A 24,406-nucleotide genomic window follows, 5' to 3' on the forward strand; every position below is an offset into this window, starting at 1 on the left:
GTGACATGTTTAAAGATGTGTCCCTCATCAGTGACATGTTTAAAGATGTGTCCCTCATCAGTGACAGGGTTAAGGATGTGTCCCTCATCAGTCACACGTTTAAAGATGTGTCCCTCATCAGTGACAGGGTTAAAGATGTGTCCCTCATCAGTGACAGGGTTAAAGATGTGTCCCTCATCAGTGACAGGGTTAAAGATGTGTCCCTCATCAGTGACAGGGTTAAAGATGTGTTCGTCATCAGTGACACATTTAAAGATGTGTCCCTTATCAGTGACACGTTTAAAGATGTGTACCTCATCAGTGACACTAGATATTAAGTAATGAATTCATGTTGAGATGTTATACCAATGGACAGAACACATAGAAGGACATGTCAGCTGATGATGGAGCAAGAAAAGGAAGCCGTGTCTTTTGTACAATTTTTTTAGCTATTTTCACTTACTCAATTAATTTATCAAATGTAATTTTGCAATTGAAATGTGGCCATATTTTGCAATGTGGAAATGTTGCCATGGAAAGCAGTATATTATTTCCTATGTTGACGACATTTTCTTGGCATCTAGGACCATTTTGCAGTATATCTGATTATTGTTCAGGAAGAAAATGTTTTCTCCTCTGAAGCAGTTGATTAGGATGGTGAAAGTAATACTGTGTTGAGCTGCCTGCATGGTCCTGTGAGATATGTAAAGTGGAGGGAAAATCCTGCTACTGCATGTCTATGTAATAGTAGCATAGGCATTCTGTCAGGTCCACCTGGCTGCAGTATTCTCCCGTCCGTCCACTGCCTCCTCCCAACTTTATTGCCTCTAGCACTTCCTGTTAATCAACCATGGCGCTGACTGTTGGCTACTTTTCCGCTGTCAATTTCACAGAATAAATATTATGAATAAATAAGAAAGATGAAGGTTGACTGAAACATTGTGTAACTTGACAAATTATACATTTGTGATATTACCTTTCAACAGCCGTCTCGTGTTGCCCTAACCTCACGTTAGTGCCGCGCTAGTCAAATCAGTCAAGGCAGTGCTTTCTCATACCGTAGAACACTGAGATGAAGACAATAGTCCAGAACTGTGCTGTTGTGCTATTTGAGAACGAGAGGTGTGAAACAGTTGACATGAAATCAATAGGCTTCTGTGTAGATGGTGAAGTGGAGGAGGAGAGGAGAGGAGAGGAGAGGAGAGGAGAGGAGAGGAGAGGAGAGGAGAGGAGAGGAGAGGAGAGGAGAGGAGAGGAGAGAGAGAGAGAGAGAGAGAGAGAGAGAGAGAGAGAGAGAGAGAGCATAAAGTAGTGGACCTTACCATCCGGCGTTCAGTGACTGTCTATCACATGTATTTGTTTTCATCATCATACAGACCACCTTTCTTTTCATCTTCCCAGCCCCAGTCCAACCCCAGCCCCAGTCCAACCCCAGTCCAGCCCAGACACTCAGAGAGTCTAACTCTATCTCTGAGATTTCTATAGAGCAGAGGGGGGAGTAGAGCAGAGCAGAGCAGCAGGCCCTCCCACCGCCTACATAGAGCAGAGGGGGGAGTAGAGTAGAGCGGAGCAGCAGGCCCTCCCACCGCCTATAAAGGACAGCCATACGGAGACACTCAGACAGAAATCACACGTGTATCTGTGTAGAGGCAGAGGGAGGCTAACAGCACACTGAGGGGAACTCAGAGGAAACAGACGCTCACAATATAGCCAGCCAGGAGTGAAGGAGGGGTCCACCTTGAGATAGAGAAAGACAGACAGACAGAGAAGAGAAAGAGAGATAGGTGACAGAGTGAGACAGAGAAAGAGAGAAAGAGAGAGAGAGAGGTGAGAGAAGCAGAGAAAGAGCGAGAGATATCAAATAGTGATTTCATCTGAGTGTCTTGATCTCTTTTGTCCTCATGTCCAAGGATTAAGTAGAGGATCTACAGTACTGGGGGATCTGGTCTTTCTACAGGTCTCTATATGAGAGAGGAGTCTCCCACCTGTCTTGTAGATCTGGACTGATGTCTTTTAAGATGGTGCGTACGGCTCCCCCAAGCCGCTTCCTCTTCTCCGACATCAACATGATGTCAGAGGACGAGGAGGAGAACGGCGGCAGCGAGAGCTCGGGCTCCGACTCCCAGAAGTCCTCCTTCCGTCTCAACGGCGGCTCCAACGGGTTTCAGATCAAGGTGGGAAGCAGGAAGAGGAAGTTCTGCGGAGTTGCCGGGAGGCTGGCGGGGCCCCCGATGGTGGCAGGGGCCCCGGTGGTGGAGGTGCGGCAGAGGAACGTGGCAAACGCTCGAGAGAGGGACCGCACCAACAGCGTGAACACAGCCTTCACTGCCCTGAGGACCCTCATCCCCACCGAGCCAGCTGACAGGAAGCTGTCCAAGATCGAGACTCTGCGGCTGGCGTCCAGCTACATCTCCCACCTGGGTAATGTGCTGCTGGTGGGCGAGGCGTGTGGGGATGGGCAGCCGTGCCACACCTCCACACCCCCATTCCACCACCACACCCTCCACAGTCTCAGCCCCTCGCCCGGCCGGGGCTCAGAGAACCAGCCCAAACACATCTGTACTTTCTGCCTCAGCAAGCAGAGGAAAATGGTGAGTGCCACTGGAGGGGCAGAGCTACTGTATGACTGACAGGAGAGTGGTATGGTGTGGATGTCAAGGGTCTTATTGGTTGAAATCCTCCCAGAGAAAAATAACTAAACTAGGCCGTTCATGGAGTCCCTTTAAGTGGCCTTTCAACTTCCAAACAAACTATTTTAGAGCTAGTTCTGGGTTCTTATTTCAGGTAACTCTGTCATTGAGAAAATGAGAATTTCACTGTGGGCTGCGTCTTGTGGCCGAACTCCTCATGGCTAAAGGCTGGGTTTTTGCCCCACGTTATTTGGATAGTCTATATTAGTTCAAACTGTCACCAAACTATCATTAGTTTGATCATAAGAATATGTTGAATTAATTAGGTAGGTTATGGAAAAAAGTTAGGGAAACACTTGGATATATTCACCCTCTTCAATGCTGCCTTCTCGTTCAAATCAGTGTAATACTATAATACCGTAGTTCTTAATAAGGAGCCAATTTCATCCTAACCTGACCGTTGCACATCTAAGCTAATTTATGTGGGAATGGTTGACATGTGGCAGCCTCCCCGCAGTGTGAAATCTACACCTCTGTTCCCTACCACTGGTGGAGTCGATGGGATCAGTCAGAGCAGAAACACTGAAGTACAACCTCAACTCTCATTACATTAGACCTGCATAATATATTCCATTTAGCAGGCGCTTTTTCCCCAAAGTGACTTACAGTAGTGCGTACATACATGTTGTTATGGGTGGGTCCAGCAGGACTCAAACCCACGGTCCTGACATTACAAGCACCATGCTCTACCAACTGAGCCACGCAGGACCTGCATCAGCTCCAGGATGAGTGTCCTAGATGTGGACTGATTGTTGACGTCAAGAGAAAACAGTGAGGACTAAGCCGTTGGTTTGAACCTTGTGAACTGGACAAGATCATTACTCCAGGTGGAAAGTGAGCGGTAGAGAATTGTGTATCATCAAAGTATAAATGAGCTAACCCGTAAAAATTCATCCATGCAGTACTCACAAATGTGCCTGACGATTAATCCCAAATTTAGTTACTCTACTCTGTCGATCACTGCATACGTTCATCTTGGAAAAGAAATGATAGTGAGCCTGGTGTTTGGCCGGAGCAATGTGAATGAGTAGTCAGACAAGTCACAAATACCCTGGACAAAATAACTACAACAAGCATACAGTCAGCCAAAATAGTCACATCTGGAGATGTGTTGTTCTCTTCCTCATTCCTTCTGCTGTTAACCACCTTGCTGTTACAACTCTGAGTCCCTGTCTCAAGTGGAACCCTATTCCCAGTGGTGAAAAACCTACACAATTGTGATACTTGAGTAATGGTATAGAAACCTTAATAGAAAGTCACCCAGTAAAATGCCACCTGAGTAAAAGTCTAAAAGTATTTGGTTCTAAATATACTTAAGTATCAGAAGTAAATGTAGAAGTAGAAATTATTTAAAATGTCTTCTTTTAAGCACAACAGATGGCACCATTTTCTTGTTTTTAAAATGTATGGATAGCCAGGGGCACACTCCAACACTCAGACATCATTTACAAAAGATGCATTTGTGAGTCTGCCAGATCAGAGGTAGTAGGGATGACCATGGATGTTATATTTATAAGTGTGTGAATTAGACCATGTTCCTGTCCTGCTAAGCATTCAAAATGTAAGGAGTACTTTTGGGTGTCAGGTAAAATGTACGGAGTAAAAAGTACATTATTTTCTTTAGGAATGTAGTGGAGTAAAAGTAAAAGTACAGATACTCCCAAAAACTACTTTAAAGTATTTGTACTTAAGTACTTAAGTACTTTACATGACAGCCTATGGTCAACAGTAGTGCATTATATAGGGAACAGGGTGCCAGAGTTCATAGTGCTCTGGTCAACAATAATGCATTATATAGGGAACAGGATGCCAGAGTCCATAGTGCTCTGGTCAACAATAATGCATTATATAGGGTACAGGGTGCCAGAGTCCATAGTGCTCTGGTCAACAGTAGTGCATTATATAGGGAACAGGGTGCCAGAGTCCATAGTGCTCTGGTCAACAATAATGCATTATATAGGGAACAGGATGCTAGAGTCCATAGTGCTCTGGTCAACAGTAGTGCATTATATAGGGAACAGGATGCCAGTGTCCATAGTGCTCTGGTCAACAGTAGTGCATTATATAGGGTACAGGGTGCCAGAGTCCATAGTGCTCTGGTCAACAGTAGTGCATTATATAGGGAACAGGATGCCAGTGTCCATAGTGCTCTGGTCAACAGTAATGCATTATATAGGGAACAAGGTGCCATTTGACATAAACTGTAGACATGATGTTTTTTGTCCCATGCACAGCATAAAGATATTCATTCATTGTTGAACCCAATGGTAGGCAGGTAGGTAGTATCATTCCACAATAACTAGAATGTATAGAATGTATGAATGTATAGAATGTATGAATGTATAGAATGTATAGAATGTATAAAATGTATAGAATGTATGCATGTATAGACTGTATCGAATGTATGAATATATAGAATGTATGCATGTATAGAATGTATGCATGTATAGAATGTATGCATGTATAGAATGTGTGCATGTATAGAATGTATGAATGTATAGAATGTATGCATGTATAGAATGTATGCATGTATAGAATGTATGAATGTATAGAATGTATGCATGTATAGAATGTATGCATGTATAGAATGTATGAATGTATAGAATGTATGCATGTATAGAATGAATAGAATGTATGAATGTATAGAATGTATGCATGTATAGAATGTATGCATGTATAGAATGTATGAATGTATAGATTGTATAGAATGTATAGAATGTATGCATGTATAGAATGTATAGAATGTATGCATGTATAGACTGTATAGAATGTATGCATGTATAGACTGTATAGAATGTATGAATGTATAGAATGTATGAATGTATAGAATGTATGCATGTATAGAATGTATGCATGTATAGAATGTATGCATGTATAGAATGTATGAATGTATAGAATGTATGCATGTATAGAATGAATAGAATGTATGAATGTATAGAATGTATGCATGTATAGAATGTATGAATGTATAGAATGTATGCATGTATAGAATGTATGAATGTATAGAATGTATGAATGTATAGATTGTATAGAATGTATGCATGTATAGAATGTATAGAATGTATGCATGTATAGACTGTATAGAATGTATGAATGTATAGAATGTATGAATGTATAGAATGTATGAATGTATAGAATGTATGAATGTATAGAATGTATGCATGTATAGACTGTATAGACTGTATAGAATGTATGAATGTATAGAATGTATGCATGTATAGACTGTATAGAATGTATGCATGTATAGACTGTATAGACTGTATAGAATGTATGAATGTATAGAATGTATGCATGTATAGACTGTATAGAATGTATGCATGTATAGACTGTATAGAATGTATGCATGTATAGACTGTATAGACTGTATAGAATGTATGAATGTATAGAATGTATGAATGTATAGAATGTATAGAATATATGCATGTATAGACTGTATAGAATGTATAGAATATATAGAATGTATGCATGTATAGATTGTATAGAATGTTTGAATGTATGAATGTATATAATGTATGCATGTATAGAATGTATGCATGTATAGACTGTATAGAATGTATAGAATGTATGAATGTATAGACTGTATAGAATGTATGCATGTATAGACTGTATAGAATGTATGAATGTATAGAATGTATGAATGTATAGACTGTATAGACTGTATAGAATGTATGAATGTATAGAATGTATGAATGTATAGAATGTATGAATGTATAGAATGTATGCATGTATAGACTGTATAGACTGTATAGAATGTATGCATGTATAGAATGTATGAATGTATAGAATGTGTGAATGTATAGAATGTATGCATGTATAGACTGTATAGAATGTATGCATGTATAGACTGTATAGATTGTATAGAATGTATGAATGTATAGAATGTATGAATGTATAGAATGTATGAATGTATAGAATGTATGCATGTATAGACTGTATAGAATGTATAGAATATATAGAATGTATGCATGTATAGATTGTATAGAATGTTTGAATGTATAGAATGTATGAATGTATAGAATGTATGCATGTATAGAATGTATGCATGTATAGACTGTATAGAATGTATAGAATGTATGAATGTATAGACTGTATAGAATGTATGCATGTATAGACTGTATAGAATGTATGAATGTATAGAATGTATGAATGTATAGACTGTATAGACTGTATAGAATGTATGAATGTATAGAATGTATGAATGTATAGAATGTATGAATGTATAGAATGTATGAATGTATAGAATGTATGCATGTATAGACTGTATAGACTGTATAGAATGTATGCATGTATAGAATGTATGAATGTATAGAATGTATGAATGTATAGAATGTATGCATGTATAGACTGTATAGAATGTATAGAATGTATAGAATGTATGCATGTATAGATTGTATAGAATGTTTGAATGTATAGAATGTATGAATGTATAGAATGTATGAATGTATAGAATGTATGAATGTATAGAATGTATGCATGTATAGAATGTATAGAATGTATGCATGTATAGAATGTATGCCTTAGATTTGCAACATAGAATGAATATATAATGTTTGACTAAGGCAGCTGAACATCAGAAAGAGGATGACAATGTGAAAATACTCTTCACTATCAGGAAGGAATCATATTTATACAATGCATGAAGAAATATTTCAGATTTATAATGCTGTGAATGGTTTTAATTCAAAGTGACTATAAAAGTTTTACAACAGTATAATTGGTCATTGGATTTGGACTTTTGGAAACATAGACACATGAAAACAGATTCTGACCATATATCCCAATAATGAATCCAGAATAAATGTATCCTGGAAGTAATTGGACATTGTTAGAATCCTACAGAATAAACCAGCTAATGAGATAATTGCCCTTTAAATGATTGATCCAGTGCTGAACCCTGTATTCATTCTGCTGCTGGTATTTGAACCAGATTGAGCTAGCTCTTTTAGCTCTTTGATGTGATGCTTAAAGTAAAACTGGTCTCCATAACAGCTCTCACTCATTTCTCCAATTAAGGCTGTCCCAAATGGCACCCCATTTCTTTTAAAGTGCTTTACTTTGTACCAGGACTCATAGGGCTCTGGTCAAAAGTAGTGCACTATATAGGGAATAGGGTGCCATTTGGGACATATTCCCAGTGCTCATTACTCCCAGAAAAACACCCTTCAGCAGCCACTCGTTTCTTTGTTTCTAAAGAAGAAGAATATAATTAAATGAAGCATATGTGAACTATTCAGTATATAATACGAGTGCAGTTTTGTCTTTTCAACACATTTCAAGACCTGCAGAGTGGGCTAATGAGCTATTGTAGACTGTAGAGAGAGAACACTGTATCAAGTAAAACATCATTGTCTCTTCAAGGTTTTCACAAGTGTTGTTACCCTCAACTGAGGCAGTAAATGTATGAAAATAAAGTCATTCATGCTTAAGCCATAGCTATGACTTACTGTGTAGGAGACTACATGCCTCAACCATATCATGCCTATTGAGTGTACTTTATCAAACTTCATACTATACTCTCTATTCCATTTAGACAGAGCATGGCCAGCATTTATGAATACTGTATATTCTAGCTCTAGTTTTATAGAATTATAAAGTGTAAAAACTCAGTAAATCTATAGTCTCCATATCAAGGTTAGAATGCCAGGGATCTTGTCTTCATGGGATCTAGTGATGATGCTTGGCAGTGAACACTCCCATTACAAACCAGGCTTCCCCTTAGGGTCCAAACATTACAGCAACATTGGTCCAGCCCAGTACCTTTAGTTAAATGGATACTGGATATTGAGTATTAAACCAAATGCAAACTCAGAAGCGCTGGTGACACTTCATAAAAACGTTTATGAGTAAGCCATTATAAATACTTGTACATTTTTACCAATATTGAAATACTTATTTATAAATAGTTGATTAAATTGTTTAATAATCATGCTTATTCATGAAAGTTATGATAAAGTGTTACCAATCGAAAAAAATTGAAGTGAATGTTTTGTGTTCAGAGGAAGCTTGTTGTTGACTGTTGCGTTCCCTCTCTGCTGTGAGCAGTACTAATAGTATGTACTCTAAATGGCACCCTTTTCCCATAGTGCACTACTTCTGACCAGAGCCCTATGAGTCCACGCACTATAAAGTGAATAGGGTTCCATTTGTGACGCAACATAGAGTTGAGTGCTGTGCAGAGCTGCTGCTCCTGCGACTGTATTCCACCTCATGCCTTGTATTGTATTCAAATGATCTTCACTGGGTATTTTATCATGGACAGACATATGGAAGTAGTTACAGACTAATCCAACACGAAACAGGAGTCAGTCCTAAAGTGCACATTAAATAAATGAGCGCATTTAAATTAATTGTCATATTACTGTAATTAGATTATCAGCAACAGGATCGTTATAAAGACAAATTCAATTGAATAGAGCTTGATTAACTCTATGCAAAGGAGTTGTGTCACGCTGCATGAGGCAAATGGTGGTCACACCAGATACTGACTGGTTTTCTGATCCACACCCCAACCTTTTGGTGGTCACACCAGATACTGACTGGTTTTCTGATCCACACCCCAACCTTTTGGTGGTCACACCAGATACTGACTGGTTTTCTGATCCACACCCCAACCTTTTGGTGGTCACACCAGATACTGACTGGTTTTCTGATCCACACCCCAACCTTTTGGTGGTCACACCAGATACTGACTGGTTTGCTGATCCACACCCCAACCTTTTGGTGGTCACACCAGATACTGACTGGTTTTCTGATCCACACCCCAACCTTTTGGTGGTCACACCAGATACTGACTGGTTTTCTGATCCACACCCCAACCTTTTGGTGGTCACACCAGATACTGACTGGTTTTCTGATCCACACCCCAACCTTTTGGTGGTCACACCAGATACTGACTGGTTTTCTGATCCACACCCCAACCTTTTGGTGGTCACACCAGATACTGACTGGTTTTCTGATCCACACCCCAACCTTTTGGTGGTCACACCAGATACTGACTGGTTTTCTGATCCACACCCCAACCTTTTGGTGGTCACACCAGATACTGACTGGTTTTCTGATCCACACCCCAACCTTTTGGTGGTCACACCAGATACTGACTGGTTTTCTGATCCACACCCCAACCTTTTTTAAACGGTATCTGTGATCAACAGATGCATATCTGTATTCCCAGTCATGTGAAATCCATAGATTATCTCCTAATGAATTTATTTCAATTGACAAATTTCCTTATTTGAATTGTAATCTTTGAAATTGTTGCATGTTGCGTTTATATTTTTGTTCAGTGTATTAACGTTCTGTCAGTAGCCATAAGATTTCCCCAAAAGCTTCAGTAAGAAAACTGACCAGAGCTTGTTTTGAAATCTGATTAGACTCCATTTGACTCCAGGAGCATGTTTTGATTAGGAGCTCCAGCTCCCGCTCCCACTTAGCTCACATACGGTACGGCCTAGCTCTGACTCAAGAAACAATGCCATTCCAATAACTTACAACCTCCTCACCAAAGCGAACGGACTTAATGCAAGCCAGGTGTGTCACAAAACACAGAGAGGTGAGAAGGGAAAATATGAGGCTCTGCTTGCTGTTCCCGAGGCTGGCTTCCTGGCCAGACAACCTGGACCCCAAGGAAATAACCACAGGAGAAAATCAAGGGTGCTCTGTTTTGATAGAACAGACAAATACTAAACATTCCATTCTGATTCAAACCCTTTATTTTTCACTCTGTTGGCCTAGATTACAATGATGTCATTGTGACTGCAGACTGAAAAATAAGGTGAAATGGAGAGCTGGGCTACATCAGTTCATGCATCTAATCTAAGTGTGCGTCCCAAATGGCACCCTATTCCCTATATAGTGCACTACTTTTGACCAAAAGTCCTATGGGACATAGTCACTATTAAGGGGATAGGGAGTCATCTTCAGTGGGGGAAAACCAGGAGGTCTGATGATGTTTTCTCTCTTTCAGAACAAAGACAGAGACAGAAAAACAACTGTAAGAAGATAACGCCTGAAGGACAGAAACATCCAGAGGATAAATATCCAACACTATTGTGAAGGATCAGTTCACTTTGCCTATTCTTCAAATGAAAGTTGTAATTACAGTTGTGTACTTAATGAGAATACAATATTTGTATCATGTATATATATATATATATTGAAAGCACAATGGTGTATTTAAGACCATGGAGGATTTGATATGTGTGTTAAGGGAGGATGTGGGAGCAAAAAGTCCATGAAACATGAGATGATATATATACTCATGACCATTTAGTTAATATCTATCCTTAAACTACTGGGCATTATAATGAACAGGCAGAGGAGGACAGCTATTTCAACGGCTGCAGCCCAAATGGCACTATATTCCCTATATTGTGCACTACTTGGGCTCTGGAAACACAAATGACTCGTTACTGAACCTTCCACGGACTTCAGAGCACCCAAATATGACATAACACCACTCTAGAACCCTCCCTGGACTGTATGCCCTTCACTCTCATCAATACGTGCTGGATGTTCATGTTATTGATGTTCAACATATTGTGCTACTACGCTGATGGATCTGAAGTGTACTGGCTGAATCATGGGAGAAAGGCAATCCTTTAGGAAGAATCAGCAGTAGTTCAGTACCATGCAGACCCCGACATCCCCCACCCTTTCATCAATTACCAATCAGATGGATTTGTAAAGCTCTTCTTTTTTTACATCAACAGTTGTTACAGAGTGCTTTTCAGAAGCACAAGCAGAAGCACAGCCCTCAGTCTCAGACAGTGGTGATGGTGACTGGCAGAGCAGAGGAACAGATCCTAGATTACATCTGCAGGTAGAGCTCTGGAAGTCTGCCTGTCTCGTCCCCTGACTGTCCTCTCGTTTACCTTTGGAATTCCATGTGCTCCCTCCGTCTCTCCTCCTCTTCTCCTGCGTTCTTCCTTCCCAGGAGCGCTACTGACTCACAGGCTCTGTTCTGATGGCTTTACAATGTGTGCAGGGTTCACTCAGATTGTCCTCTGTCCTGCATCTTTGCTGCTTCCTTTTCTATCCGCCATCCGTGACCCCTGTTTGAAGAAGAAGAAGAAGAGGTCCACTTCATTGTGCTATATCCATGGATGTCCAACTGCTCCTTGTCTTGTCCTTTTTGTCCGACCCCTCCAAAGACTTACACACACATACAGTGGTTTGAGAGCTCTGACAGATTTCGATCCACCTCCTGAAAAATCATCAAGATCTTTTCATAAATAGTTGAACATTTGGAAATCTGGGCCAATGTTGTGTATTGTTTATGTGTTTTTGTATTGTTTATGTATTGTTCGATAAAAATATGTTTTATGCTAATGCTCCTTTTCGTGTTATATCATGTGGTCTTCGGATCACAGTCAGTGCAAATCTTTGAAGTCAAATATCTATTCTGTTGCCATAATAGCTAGGTGGCTAGATTGTCTGAACTGCTTGTGTGGAGCAGCTTCATAGAACACCATTCCCAGACCCCAGACCAAACCTCTCAGATCATCACCAGTGACATCAGCTAAGAAAACACAGTCCATAAGGACATCTGGTTTGGGTTGATGATACTCTCTCTGCCCAATGTAAACCCAGTGACCTGTGGACAGTTTAATCAGACCATATAACCCACATCTTTCCCTTCTCTTTACTTAATCTATCATCCAAAAACAACAAACAGTCATCATCTGTCTGCCCCTGGACTAGTGGAAGGAACCTAACTAGACTAGACTAGACCACCGGTGACAAACAGTGTTAATGGGTTATTAGGACCACCGGTGATGCTGCTGGAGTGACAGACAGTGTTAATAGTTGATCAGGACTACTAGCTGCTAGCTCAGATCAATAATCACTCCGGGACACAGATGTACAATTCCTACACCAAAAAAGTATTCTTGGTAACACTTTACTGTAGGTGTCCTTATGCATGCATTCATAAAGCCTTTTATAACAGCCATATAACATTTGTCATGAGCTGTCAAAAGTCGTTTTAAATAGCATGAGATGTTATAACACCGGTTATAATGGGTGTTAAAAATGACTGAACATACTGTTGACATACTCTCTAATGTCAACTATTAATTACAACTGCTACTATACAGTCTGCCTGACAACTTATGTCATATATTATTACGTAAGAGTCTACATACCAGATGTTATAGCAGGGTGTTATCTCATTTACAACCTCTCTGTCACAGTGAATGGAAAGATGGGCATCATAACCATGTCATGTGCCCTTATAGAGTGTGCATAGACACCTTAAGTAAAGTGACATTAGGTGTTATAGAACTATGAATGTGTTTATACCACAGAATGAGTTGATAGTATCACAAAACATTACCATTCAAAGGATCTCCAAGAAACATGGACAAACAGGAGCATTGATGTACTTACTCATAATAATACAAACAAGGGCCACACAGAGTGATTCTTGGTAGTCTTAAGAAATTCTACTTTGCAACAAAGTATACACCTCACACACATGGTTATGGGTTTAAAACAATAATCCACCTGTACCATGTCAGATACACAATTATAATGTCTTACATTTTGAGTTTGCATCCCAATATTACACGTTATATACAGTACCAGTCATAAGTTTGGACACACCTACTTATTCAAGTTTTCTTCCCCCTATTTTCTACATTGTAGAATAAAGCTGAAGACATCAAAACAACACATATGGAATAATGTAGTAACCAAAAATTGTTTCAACAAATCAAAATATGTTTATACTGTATTTGAGATCCTTCAAAGTAGCCTCCCTTTGCCTTGATGACAGCTTTTTACACTCTTGGCATTCTCTCAACCAGCTTCACCTTGAAGGCTTTCCCAACAGTTTAAAAATGTTCATATTATCTTCAGCTATAGATTTCATTTTTGATAGTATTTAAACTTAATGGCAGCCAATGAAAAGTATACTGTGACTAGTACATCCTGAATAATTTCGCTAGTTAAATTTACTCAGTATGGCTAGCTTATTAATGATGTGCGATTCGCAAACAATTAGTACATTTTTGTAGTGACTAAGAGTAAAGATTAGTCTCTGTGACTCGCTATCGAGACAGTGAATGAGTCATTAGGAGAGTTGTTTTAGGTCTAAAACATGCCTTGTTCACATGATGTTGGGACCTCGTAAATAAGTCCATCCTACTGGGAAAAATGCACGTAATGGTCAAAGCTCTTTCCAAGCACGTGAACGCTTCAAGTCGTTCCTCCGAAGTAGACATGACGTTGCTCCGATCAATCAGACATGACAACAGTCCTATTCCTGGGAGGAGGAACAACGTACTACGATTGGCTCCTCCTCGTTTGCACAAGACCAGTGGCACAATCAAATAGCGTTAAGCGCTTGTTAAGAGGCAGATTGGTGTGAACCACCCTCTTTTTGTAGCCGAAGGTGCTGAGTTCGATATCATCTTAGGGCGCCACTTTTGCCCAAATATCTCAACTTAAGCTAACCTTTACCGAACCTTAACCCTTACCTTAACCCAGGGTTTCCCAAACTCGGTCGGAGGGCCGAGTGTCTGTGGGTTTTCGCTCCTCCCTGTTACTTGATTGATGAATTACGGTCACTAACTGGTAAATAACTCCCCTCACCTGGTTGTCTAGGTCTTAATTGAAAGAAAAACCAAAAACCCGCAGACACTAGGCCTTCCATGGAATGAGTTTGACACCCCTGCCCTAAGTAGTCGTTTTACATGCCTAAACTTAAGCTAACCAACTAATGTTAGCACTTCCTGTTAATGGCACTCTCTTTTTGAGGTGGTGTGTTTACATCTCAAGCACATTCTTTGCAGTTCTGAACCCAGGGAATGGGACAGTTTTATCTCTCCAATTGAGCAATACTTGAGGCCAGCGTACACTCAGTTATGCTTGAAATTGGACACTGTGTCCCTTTACAATGAACAAGAATCTTGTAAAACCAGCCACTCTTGAATTTCATTCTTTGGTCACCAGGGAAATCTCCCCTGCCATGCCTGCACATTAGACAATTAAATGAAATTAAGGAGATCAGTCAAAAGATTTGTCAAAAAATCTTTACAAATAAGTTTAAAATAGTATTTCAAATACTGTTAAAACCGGGGTTGTTTTGGAGCTGAGTATTTATTTAAAAAAATATTAAAATCAGAGAAAATAAAATGTTTAAATACAAATACCTATGTTTTATTTGACCCAGGTCTGCATAACTTAACAATAATGTGACGTTAGAGGTTGACTTTACAGCTCATTGATGTTGAAAAGTGGTATAATGCAATACTACGTGTCAGTAGGAGTTGTATACTGCTAGGTGAAACTGTAGGTGTCAATAGGAGTTGTATACTGCTAGGTGAAACTGTAGGTGTCAATAGGAGTTGTATACTGCTAGGTGAAACTGTAGGTGTCAATAGGTGTTGTATACTGCTAGGGAAACTGTAGGAGTCAATAGGAGTTGTATACTGCTAGGGAAACTGTAGGTGTCAATAGGAGTTGTATACTGCTAGGTGAAACTGTAGGTGTCAATAGGAGTTTTATACTGCTAGGTGAAACTGTAGGTGTCAGTAGGAGTTGTATACTGCTAGGTGAAACTGTAGGTGTCAATAGGAGTTGTATACTGCTAGGTGAAACTGTAGGTGTCAATAGGAGTTGTATACTGCTAGGTGAAACTGTAGGTGTCAATAGGAGTTGTATACTGCTAGGTGTATACTGTAGATGTCAATAGGAGTTGTATACTGCTAGGTGAAACTGTAGGTGTCAATAGGAGTTGTATACTGCTAGGTGAAACTGTAGGTGTCAATAGGAGTTGTATACTGCTAGGTGAAACTGTAGGTGTCAATAGGAGTTGTATACTACTAGGTGAAACTGTAGGTGTCAATAGGAGTTGTATACTGCTAGGTGAAACTGTAGGTGTCAATAGGAGTTGTATACTGCTAGGTGAAACTGTAGGTGTCAATAGGAGTTGTATACTGCTAGGTGAAACTGTAGGTGTCAATAGGAGTTGTATACTGCTAGGTGAAACTGTAGGTGTCAATAGGAGTTGTATACTGCTAGGTGAAACTGTAGGTGTCAATAGGAGTTGTATACTGCTAGGTGAAACTGTAGGTGTCAATAGGAGTTGTATACTGCTAGGTGAAACTGTAGGTGTCAATAGGAGTTGTATACTGCTAGGTGAAACTGTAGGTGTCAATAGGAGTTGTATACTGCTAGGTGAAACTGTAGGTGTCAATAGGAGTTGTATAATGCTAGGTGAAACTGTAGGTGTCAATAGGAGTTGTATACTGCTAGGTGAAACTGTAGGTGAACATTTAATTGAAAATGCCTTCAGTTTGTGTACTGCTGTCTGTCTCTACAGGCTACGTGACATCATGGCTATCTATCCCTGCAGTGGCTGCGTTGATTTCTTTCATAATTCCAACTAACTGAAACTGCACCGTGGAGCCTACCAATGATTGTTGTTCCCAAAGTAACACATTTTTCAAAAATAATAATTCAGAGACTACACCCGGGGAACAGGGGCGCAACATTCACTGGGGATGTGGGGGGTGGCATATACTTTTATCCACCCAAGTTTTATCATTGGGATGTGATACAAAACTAGGCAACGGTGTGCGTTAGGACCATGCGGACACCTCCGAGTGGCCAGGTAGGCTGTATGGAGTGTATCAGACTGGATAAAAAAATATATAATACAAAAGAAAGTTATGTTCCCCCCCTCTTCTAAAACCAAAGTTGCGCCCCTGCCGGGGACGTCCCGGCTCTGTTTGGGATGGATCAACCTGCTTGCTGCTGCTAGTGTAGACTGGGAGTCAAAGCCACAATACTTAAAGGGTTAGTTCATGATTTGAATTATCATATCTGATTTACAACTGGACGAGACTCCTTTCAGTCCATCCAATCAGTTTTTAGGACAGTGTTTTGGTTATTGAGAAACTGGCAGTATTCTCTTGGTTGCATTTACTTTGCGTAGCCCCTTAATCGTTTATCATTATCTTTGGACTTGGCTGCGAATATGGAGTTTCTGCCCCGGCCTTCAGAAACCTCTTTCTCAAAGCTACAGAACCGGATCACGTTCTACATGTGTTATTTTAAGTAGCTGCCCCCCCCCCACACTCCACCTCCCTTCATGTTTCTGTCTTTCCTCAGCTTCTTCTGAACCACGGTGATGTAGCCTGTGTCTCTGCCTCTTATTTCTGAACAGCTGAAATAAAAAGCCTGCGGATATGAGAAACTAACATTCAAGTCCATTATGAAGGCTACAACCTTCTCTGTCTGTTTTAATGGATTATACAATTGCACAAGCAGGATGCTGTCCTTACACATTGCATTGGAGCAAAAAACCATTAGCGTTTTGTGTGATGATGTAGGCTAATCTTTTTAGTTGCTGCCTTGTCGTAGCAACTAGCCAGAGTTGCTGCAAAAGAACACTACTATTTTACCTGTCTTCCTCCTGCTTAGCCAATATTTGCAATGATGATGAAAAAATAACATTAAACAGCTAACTAGACTGTGTCTCTGTCTTACTTCTGTATCATATGCTGCCTAGATAGCTGCATGTAACTATCTTCTAGTTTGTTGGAACATGTTGAGCATGTCTTTTGTGTACAACATGTAAATAATTACATGTAGCCTAACTCCCCTTCTAAAAAAACAACAACATGAAATCGTGCTTACTGCTTAATAGTCTACTGAGACGTGGAATGCAGTAGCTGGAACATGTCTTATGTGTTCAGCATGACGTTTGTAGGCTACACCAGACAAAGGCCTTCATCACTGATTAGAAAACAAGACACAGACATGCAGTCTAATTAGCGGTTTAATGTTATTTTTGTGCAGAAATACAGAAAATCCGGAAACACAAACACTTTGATTATTTTTCTCAGCTATTCAGGTGGGAGGAAGTCAGAGGTTTTGAGAAGGAGGTGAGGAGAGAGGACACGAGGAGTATGCAATTGAGATTCTCCCAGGGTTTGGCAACGCTTCAAACGCAGACCCGATCAAGTCAATCAGAATCCTTTTATAAACCAATGGGATGGCCTAACTGTCACGCCCTGACCTTAGTTATCTTTGCTTTCTTTATTATTTTGGTTAGGTCAGGGTGTGACAAGGGTGGTTGGTTTAGTTTTTGTGTTGTCTAGGTGTTTTTGGCCTGTCTAGGGTTTTTGTATATCTATGGGGTTTTAGTATGTCTAGGTATATGTAGGTCTATGGTGGCCTGAATTGGTTCCCAATCAGAGACAGCTGTTTATCGTTGTCTCTGATTGGGGATACTATTTAGGTTGCCATTTTCCATTTTGGTTTTGTGGGTTATTGTCTATGTGTAGTTGCATGTCAGCACTAGTTATATGTATAGCGGCACGTTAATTTGTTAGTGCTCTTTCGTTATTGAAAGAGGAATGTATACTTATCACGCTGCGCCTTGGTCTCATCGTTACGATGAACGTGACACTAACCTATGTGGGTTAAATGGTTGGGAAGTTCAGCTTCATGAAACATTCTCATTTAACCATGCTTCATAATTATCACCCAAAATATAACTTACGCCCCTCTGCCTCCAAGACCTCAAATTATTTTGTAGTAACCTTGTGATGTTTATTTTATCATTAGGGTCTACATGAACATAAGACCCTTGCAGCCTACTGTGGGATCCTCAAAAAGAGACATCAGCACGTTCACAAGACCTCTGACACAGCAAAGGGAGCCGTTGGTGTTTTCACCTATGAGATGTTCAGTCCCTCCAAGAAGAAGCACACTGAGATAATAGCTGTCGTGTTCTCTGTGCCCTATGACTATAACTGGTACTCCAACTGGTTTGCAGTGGGAGTCTTCAACAGGGACAAAGGCTGTGATGACCCTCTTTATGATGAGATGTATAACAGTGGGCAGAGGAAATGTCAGGCAAGGTCAAGCAAATGGCTCCAGTATCATGTGACCATCAAGGCCTCAACATCAAACAGTGGCTGTGCAGTCGTGAAGGTGTGTGACAATTGACAGCGTAGACATTACTAAAGATAAATCACTGATGGTGTCCAAGTGTTTATATGCAATTTCAATTAGATTTTTCCAGAATAACTTTAACTCTAGTCAATAAATGGCAAACTAAACTGAGATTGTGTTTGGTTATGAGTTTCCAAAAACAAAGCAAACATTGTATGTTGTTTTTATTGCCACTCAATAGCTGACATGTTGTTTTTTATTGCCACTCAATAGCTGACATGCCTCCTATGTTAAAATGAATACAGTTATCCAGTTCCGATGTACAATTCTGCATTTTGGTGCTTCAAGCCGGGTCTCTCAGTACATAATGCTCCACAGGCAAGCTGGGTCTCTCAGTGCATAACGCTCCACAGGCAAGCCGGGTCTCTCAGTGCATAATGCTCCACAGGCAAGCCGGGTCTCTCAGGGCATAACGCTCCACAGGCAAGCCGGGTCTCTCAGTGCATAATGCTCCACAGGCAAGCCGGGTCTCTCAGGGCATAATGCTCCACAGGCAAGCCGGGTCTCTCAGGGCATAATGCTCCACAGGCAAGCCGGGTCTCTCAGTGCATAATGCTCCACAGGCAAGCCGGGTCTCTCAGTACATAATGCCCCACAGGCAAGCCGGGTCTCTCAGGGCATAATGCTCCACAGGCAAGCCGGGTCTCTCAGTACATAATGCTCCACAGGCAAGCCGGGTCTCTCAGTGCATAATGCTCCACAGGCAAGCCGGGTCTCTCAGTGCATAATGCTCCACAGGCAGGGACGGCATGCACCCCAAAAATCTGAGGGGGTGTAAGGTAAGTGGCGATGGTTGGGGGGGTGGTTGGAAAATTTAGCATTTTTCAAACACCTGAAACAGCTTTTTCTTGCAATCTAGAGCCATAATCACTATGCTTAATTCTATGTAAACAATATATGTTTATTTCTAAGCATTTCTAAGCATACCTCTTGAGCTGCCTCCTGAACGGTGGTTCTTTTTTTAAAGATGCTAAATATGCTTCTCTGCATGTTTAGTTATTGCTTGCTTTTCTAAAGTCTACCAACCTTACCAGCAGTCATGCCAGCTAAGATACTGTAGTTAGACAAGCCACTTACTCTAGCGTACTTCATTGATAGCCTGAAAGTGAAAAATGTGTTGCAGTTGATTGACGGGGAGAAGTAGCTGGAGGAACACATTTGCTTGGGGTTTTATTGCATGCTCGTGAGGGGGCACCCAGTCTCATGCACAGTGTTTGAAGTAGATCCATTTCTGGTTGTACAATTGTTAAGGAAGTCACCGCAGATGGGAAGCTTAAGGCACAAACACATTATGACTGTGCTAACTGATCCAACAAAGCATTCCAACTAACTTCCTGTAAACACCGACTTTGAATGGATAAGTGATACATAGTGAAAGTTGAGTTTTCATACATCACTACTGGATAAAGACTTTGGTCCTCTTAGATGGTTTGTGTTATTTCTTTCTTCTGCCCGACTATCTAATTCACAGCCACTTCGTTTTAGATTCCTCTTTTGTCAAATAAGTACATTGTAGTGTCCAGCGCGGGTTTAGTTAACGGTTGTGATCTGGGATGTGATCTGGGATTTGCTCGTGAGCAGGATTGGACTGACAGGATTGGACTGACGTTGCCAACCCGCTGTGGCTACTAAAACTCCCCTTATGGAAGCCATTGCAGCTGACGGGAGTGTAAAGTAGGAAGTAGACTTTCTCTTGGTCCCCGCCCACAAGCCACTATACCCTCCTCCTTTAATATCTGCTTCTGATTTATTTAAGTTCACGTCACCCACATTCTTCTCATCCAGAATACTGGCTCTATTCCTCTTTATGAGAGGCGGAGGTCTGCATCACTTTTACTATATTTCCCTTTGAGTCATTCAACTGGAACAATTAAAAGGAGGATGATTCATAGTGTATCATTAGACTGGAACAATTAAAAGGAGGATGATTCATAGTGTATCATTAGACTGGAACAATTAAAAGGATGATGATTCATAGTGTATCATTAGACTGGAACAATTAAAAGGAGGATGATTCATAGTGTATCATTAGACTGGAACAATTAAAAGGAGGATGATTCATAGTGTATCATTAGACTGGAACAATTAAAAGGAGGATGATTCATAGTGTATCATTAGACTGGAACAATTAAAAGGAGGATGATTCATAGTGTATCATTTGAGTCTCAACAAGCCAGTTTTATGAAATGTTCATGCTATTAAAACCACTGCTTTTGTTCCACTGTGCAGAATGTGATCCTGGATTCATCAAATGAAACCACAGATGATACCACTACTATAGACTACTATAGAGGCCCTGGAGTTTTCTTCAATGACCAGACGTATTGTAAAACCCCTTAAACTGTCCCTCTAAAGAGAAGGCAAGGCATTCCACCTCACATTATTGGGCTCTCTCCCCATTGACTAGTCATATCATGTTTATTTTCATCTGAGGTTCTTGACGACGGCCATATCTTTTAGAGAGAGCTGAAGCACTAGTGGTTATAAACTACACACTGACCTCTGTTAAATATGAGCTGTTTGAATGCGTTTCAACATCTGTCTTGGAGGCAAAATGATACTAATGATCCAGGGTTGTGGTGACGTCCCCAAATGGCACCCTACTCTCTTTACAGTGCACTGGTCAAAAGTAGTGCATTATAGAGGGAATAGGATGCCATTTGGGACAGACATTCTGTGCATGTCTTGTGCTGAGAGGGAAGTGGAGCCTGCCAACTCCTGCAGTTGCCTATCACTGAGAGCACTGGGCCGGAGCCGCCTGACCCCCCAACACGTCTCCTCTCCTCTCCTCTTCTCTTTTCCTCTTCTCCTCCACTACTCTTATTTCCTCTCTCCTTTCCTCTCCTCTCCTTTCCTCTTTCCTGCTCTCCTCTTCTCCTCCTCTCTTCTCCTCTCCTCTTCTCCTCCTCTCCTCTCTTCTCCTCTCCTCTCCTCCTTTTTTTCTCTCCTCTCACACTACAGCGCTTCCAGATGTCCAGAGCTTGTGGACTTGACTGTGTCTAGCTAAATCAAACAACTACTGCATGGGAGTTCAGTCCAGCTCTCCAGTTCACTACATATCCAAATCCAATTGATTTGTTGAGTATTTCTGTCAGTTGTGTGAATATAATGTAGTCTACAGGTTTATCAGTTTGCTGATACTCTGTTTGAATTGCGTTTTTGTCTCTTTTTGTGAATACCTGGTCACTTCTCACGTAACCAAGCCAACAAGGATGTCCTTCATGTTTCTGTTTCCCCCTGACGTAACCATAACATATTATCGTCAACGTCACAAAACCTAAAGTTCTGGAGGGATAAAAACAGAGTTTTCTCTTCACTAAGAATTAAAACAGTGATGAGCATAGACAGACAAGTGAGACATTCTTGCATGTTACTGGGCCTCCACGGCGGCATCAGCAGGAAATCTCTTTTAAATCACCAATTGAAGCATGTCGCACTTGTTTTCTAAGTGGAGAAATGTTGACACAAAGGACCATCAATGGAGATGCTAGCCAGCCCTCGTAGACAAGAGAGAGGGAGGCTGGGATGTATTTCAGTGCTACTTTCCTGAAGTTGATAGGGGTCAAGTCGGTACTGTGGTGGCCGTGCGCGCACGAGACACTCGCAGGTGTGCACACCACGGGGGTTAGGACGGAGACAAAGGATTAGGGGGGAGAATGGGAGAGGGAGGGCGGGGTGCTGTTGCCAAGCTAGCCACCTGTCGCTCGGTTGTTGGGAATTTGTAAGGACTTCCTTTCATCCGGCTGTAGCATTTCTCCCCGTGGGCCTGCTGAGGGTCCTGCCAGAACAGAGAACTGTAGCACGGCTCCCCGTGGGCCCGCTGAGGGTCCTGCCAGAACAGAGGCCTGATTGAAAGCCACTGCAGATGGACGGAGGATGAAGCTGTGCAACAGAGTTGGATTCGTAACCTCAATTTCTTAAAATTTGAATTGCTAGCTTTTCTAATCCCTGGTGTGACTTGGAGCCCTGTAAGGGGCAGGATGGAAGCCATACTACTAAAGAAGCACAGTGACTCCTGTTACAGCTGCAGTAGCAGGAGGTTTTGGAGGAAGGCTCACACAGTACTCCCATCCTCAGGATACAGAGATCCAGGTCAGAATCCAACTGAGTGGGTAGTGCAGGAGCAGATGCCTGCCTGGGGTTCTCCAGAGAACAGACGTCTAGACCGGAGGCTGGTTTCAAGCGAGAGCAATTTGTTACCTAAATCTGTTGCAAACTGCTATATCTCTTGAATCCTTTGGGATCATGAAGAATGCTATGAGATCGATCATGAAGACTGAAATACAGAGAAATAATAATACGGCCAGTGTTCACCAAAGCAATGCTGTTTTAGTCAACGTCACTAAGCTGATTTAGTCAACGTCACTAAGCTGTTTTAATCACTAAGCTGATTTAATCAACGTCACTAAGCTGATTTAATCATCGTCACTAAGCTGATTTAGTCAACGTCACTAAGCTGATTTAATCAACGTCACTAAGCTGATTTAATCATCGTCACTAAGCTGATTTAGTCAACGTCACTAAGCTGATTTAGTCAACGTCACTAAGCTGTTTTAATCACTAAGCTGATTTAATCAATGTCACTAGGCTGATTTAATCATCGTCACTAAGCTGATTTAGTCAACGTCACTAAGCTGATTTAATCAACGTCACTAAGCTGATTTAATCAACGTCACTAAGCGGATTTAGTTAACGTCACTAAGCTGATTTAATCATCGTCACTAAGCTGATTTTGTCAACGTCACTAAGCTGATTTAATCATCGTCACTAAGCTGATTTAATCAACGTCACTAAGCTGATTTAATCAACGTCACTAAGCGGATTTAGTTAACGTCACTAAGCTGATTTAATCATCGTCACTAAGCTGATTTAGTCAACGTCACTAAGCTGATTTAATCAACGTCACTAAGCTGATTTAATCAACGTCACTAAGCGGATTTAGTTAACGTCACTAAGCTGATTTAATCATCGTCACTAAGCTGATTTAGTCAACGTCACTAAGCTGATTTAATCAACGTCACTAAGCTGATTTAATCAACGTCACTAAGCTGATTTAGTCAACGTCACTAAGCTGATTTAGTCAACGTCACTAAGCTGATTTAGTCAACGTCACTAAGCTGATTTAATCACTAAGCTGATTTAGTCAACGTCACTAAGCTGATTTAATCAACGTCACTAAGCTGATTTAATCAACGTCACTAAGCTGATTTAATCAACGTAACTAAGCTGATTTAATCAACGCCACTAAGCTGATTTAATCACTAAGCTGATTTAGTCAACATCACTAAGCTGATTTAATCAACGCCACTAAGCTGATTTAATCACTAAGCTGATTTTGTCAACGTCACTAAGCTGATTTAATCAACGTCACTAAGCTGATTTAATCAACGCCACTAAGCTGATTTAATCACTAAGCTGATTTAGTCAACGTCACTAAGCTGATTTAATCAACGTCACTAAGCTGGTTTAATCACTAAGCTGATTTAGTCAACGTCACTAAGCTGATTTAATCAACGTCACTAAGCTGGTTTAATCACTAAGCTGATTTAGTCAACGTCACTAAGCTGATTTAATCAACGTCACTAAGCTGGTTTAATCACTAAGCTGATTTAATCAACGTCACTAAGCTGATTTAATCACTAAGCTGATTTAGTCAACGTCACTAAACTGATTTAATCAACGTCACTAAGCTGTTTTAGTCAACGTCACTAAGCTGATTTAATCAACGTCACTAAGCTGATTTAGTCAACGTCACTAAGCTGATTTAGTCA

At 40.8% G+C, this 24,406-nt stretch overlaps 2 protein-coding genes across 2 annotated transcripts; both read left to right on the forward strand.

Moving 5' to 3' along the window:
- The first annotated feature begins 1,274 nt into the window (after positions 1-1,274).
- Positions 1,275-12,027, forward strand: LOC109901254 (basic helix-loop-helix transcription factor scleraxis-like). The gene is made up of 2 exons (XM_020497303.2): positions 1,275-2,570; positions 10,633-12,027. Exons 1-2 carry the CDS (start codon positions 1,986-1,988, stop codon positions 10,669-10,671), a joined length of 624 nt encoding a protein of 207 aa, XP_020352892.2. The 5' UTR covers positions 1,275-1,985; the 3' UTR covers positions 10,672-12,027.
- A 5,929-nt stretch (positions 12,028-17,956) lies between these two features.
- Positions 17,957-18,740, forward strand: LOC116368540 (DELTA-actitoxin-Afr1a-like). The gene is made up of 2 exons (XM_031819199.1): positions 17,957-18,095; positions 18,246-18,740. The coding sequence occupies exons 1-2, from the start codon at positions 18,075-18,077 to the stop codon at positions 18,627-18,629; spliced, it is 405 nt and encodes a 134-aa protein (XP_031675059.1). The 5' UTR covers positions 17,957-18,074; the 3' UTR covers positions 18,630-18,740.
- The last annotated feature ends 5,666 nt before the right edge of the window (positions 18,741-24,406 follow it).

This window comes from Oncorhynchus kisutch, unplaced genomic scaffold (genome assembly GCF_002021735.2).
Source record: "Oncorhynchus kisutch isolate 150728-3 unplaced genomic scaffold, Okis_V2 scaffold1948, whole genome shotgun sequence".
NCBI classification, from domain to species: domain Eukaryota; kingdom Metazoa; phylum Chordata; class Actinopteri; order Salmoniformes; family Salmonidae; genus Oncorhynchus; species Oncorhynchus kisutch.

What these genes read in the sequence shown, in the direction of transcription:
- LOC109901254 (XM_020497303.2), top strand. Translation starts at nt 1,986, where the DNA reads ATGTCTTTTAAGATGGTGCGTACGGCTCCCCCAAGCCGCTTCCTCTTC. An exon ending in TCAGCAAGCAGAGGAAAATG is followed by an intron (nt 2,571 to 10,632) that starts GTGAGTGCCACT and finishes TCTCTCTTTCAG; the next exon opens with AACAAAGACAGAGACAGAAA.
- LOC116368540 (XM_031819199.1), top strand. Translation starts at nt 18,075, where the DNA reads ATGAACGTGACACTAACCTAT. An exon ending in TGAACGTGACACTAACCTAT is followed by an intron (nt 18,096 to 18,245) that starts GTGGGTTAAATG and finishes TTTTATCATTAG; the next exon opens with GGTCTACATGAACATAAGAC.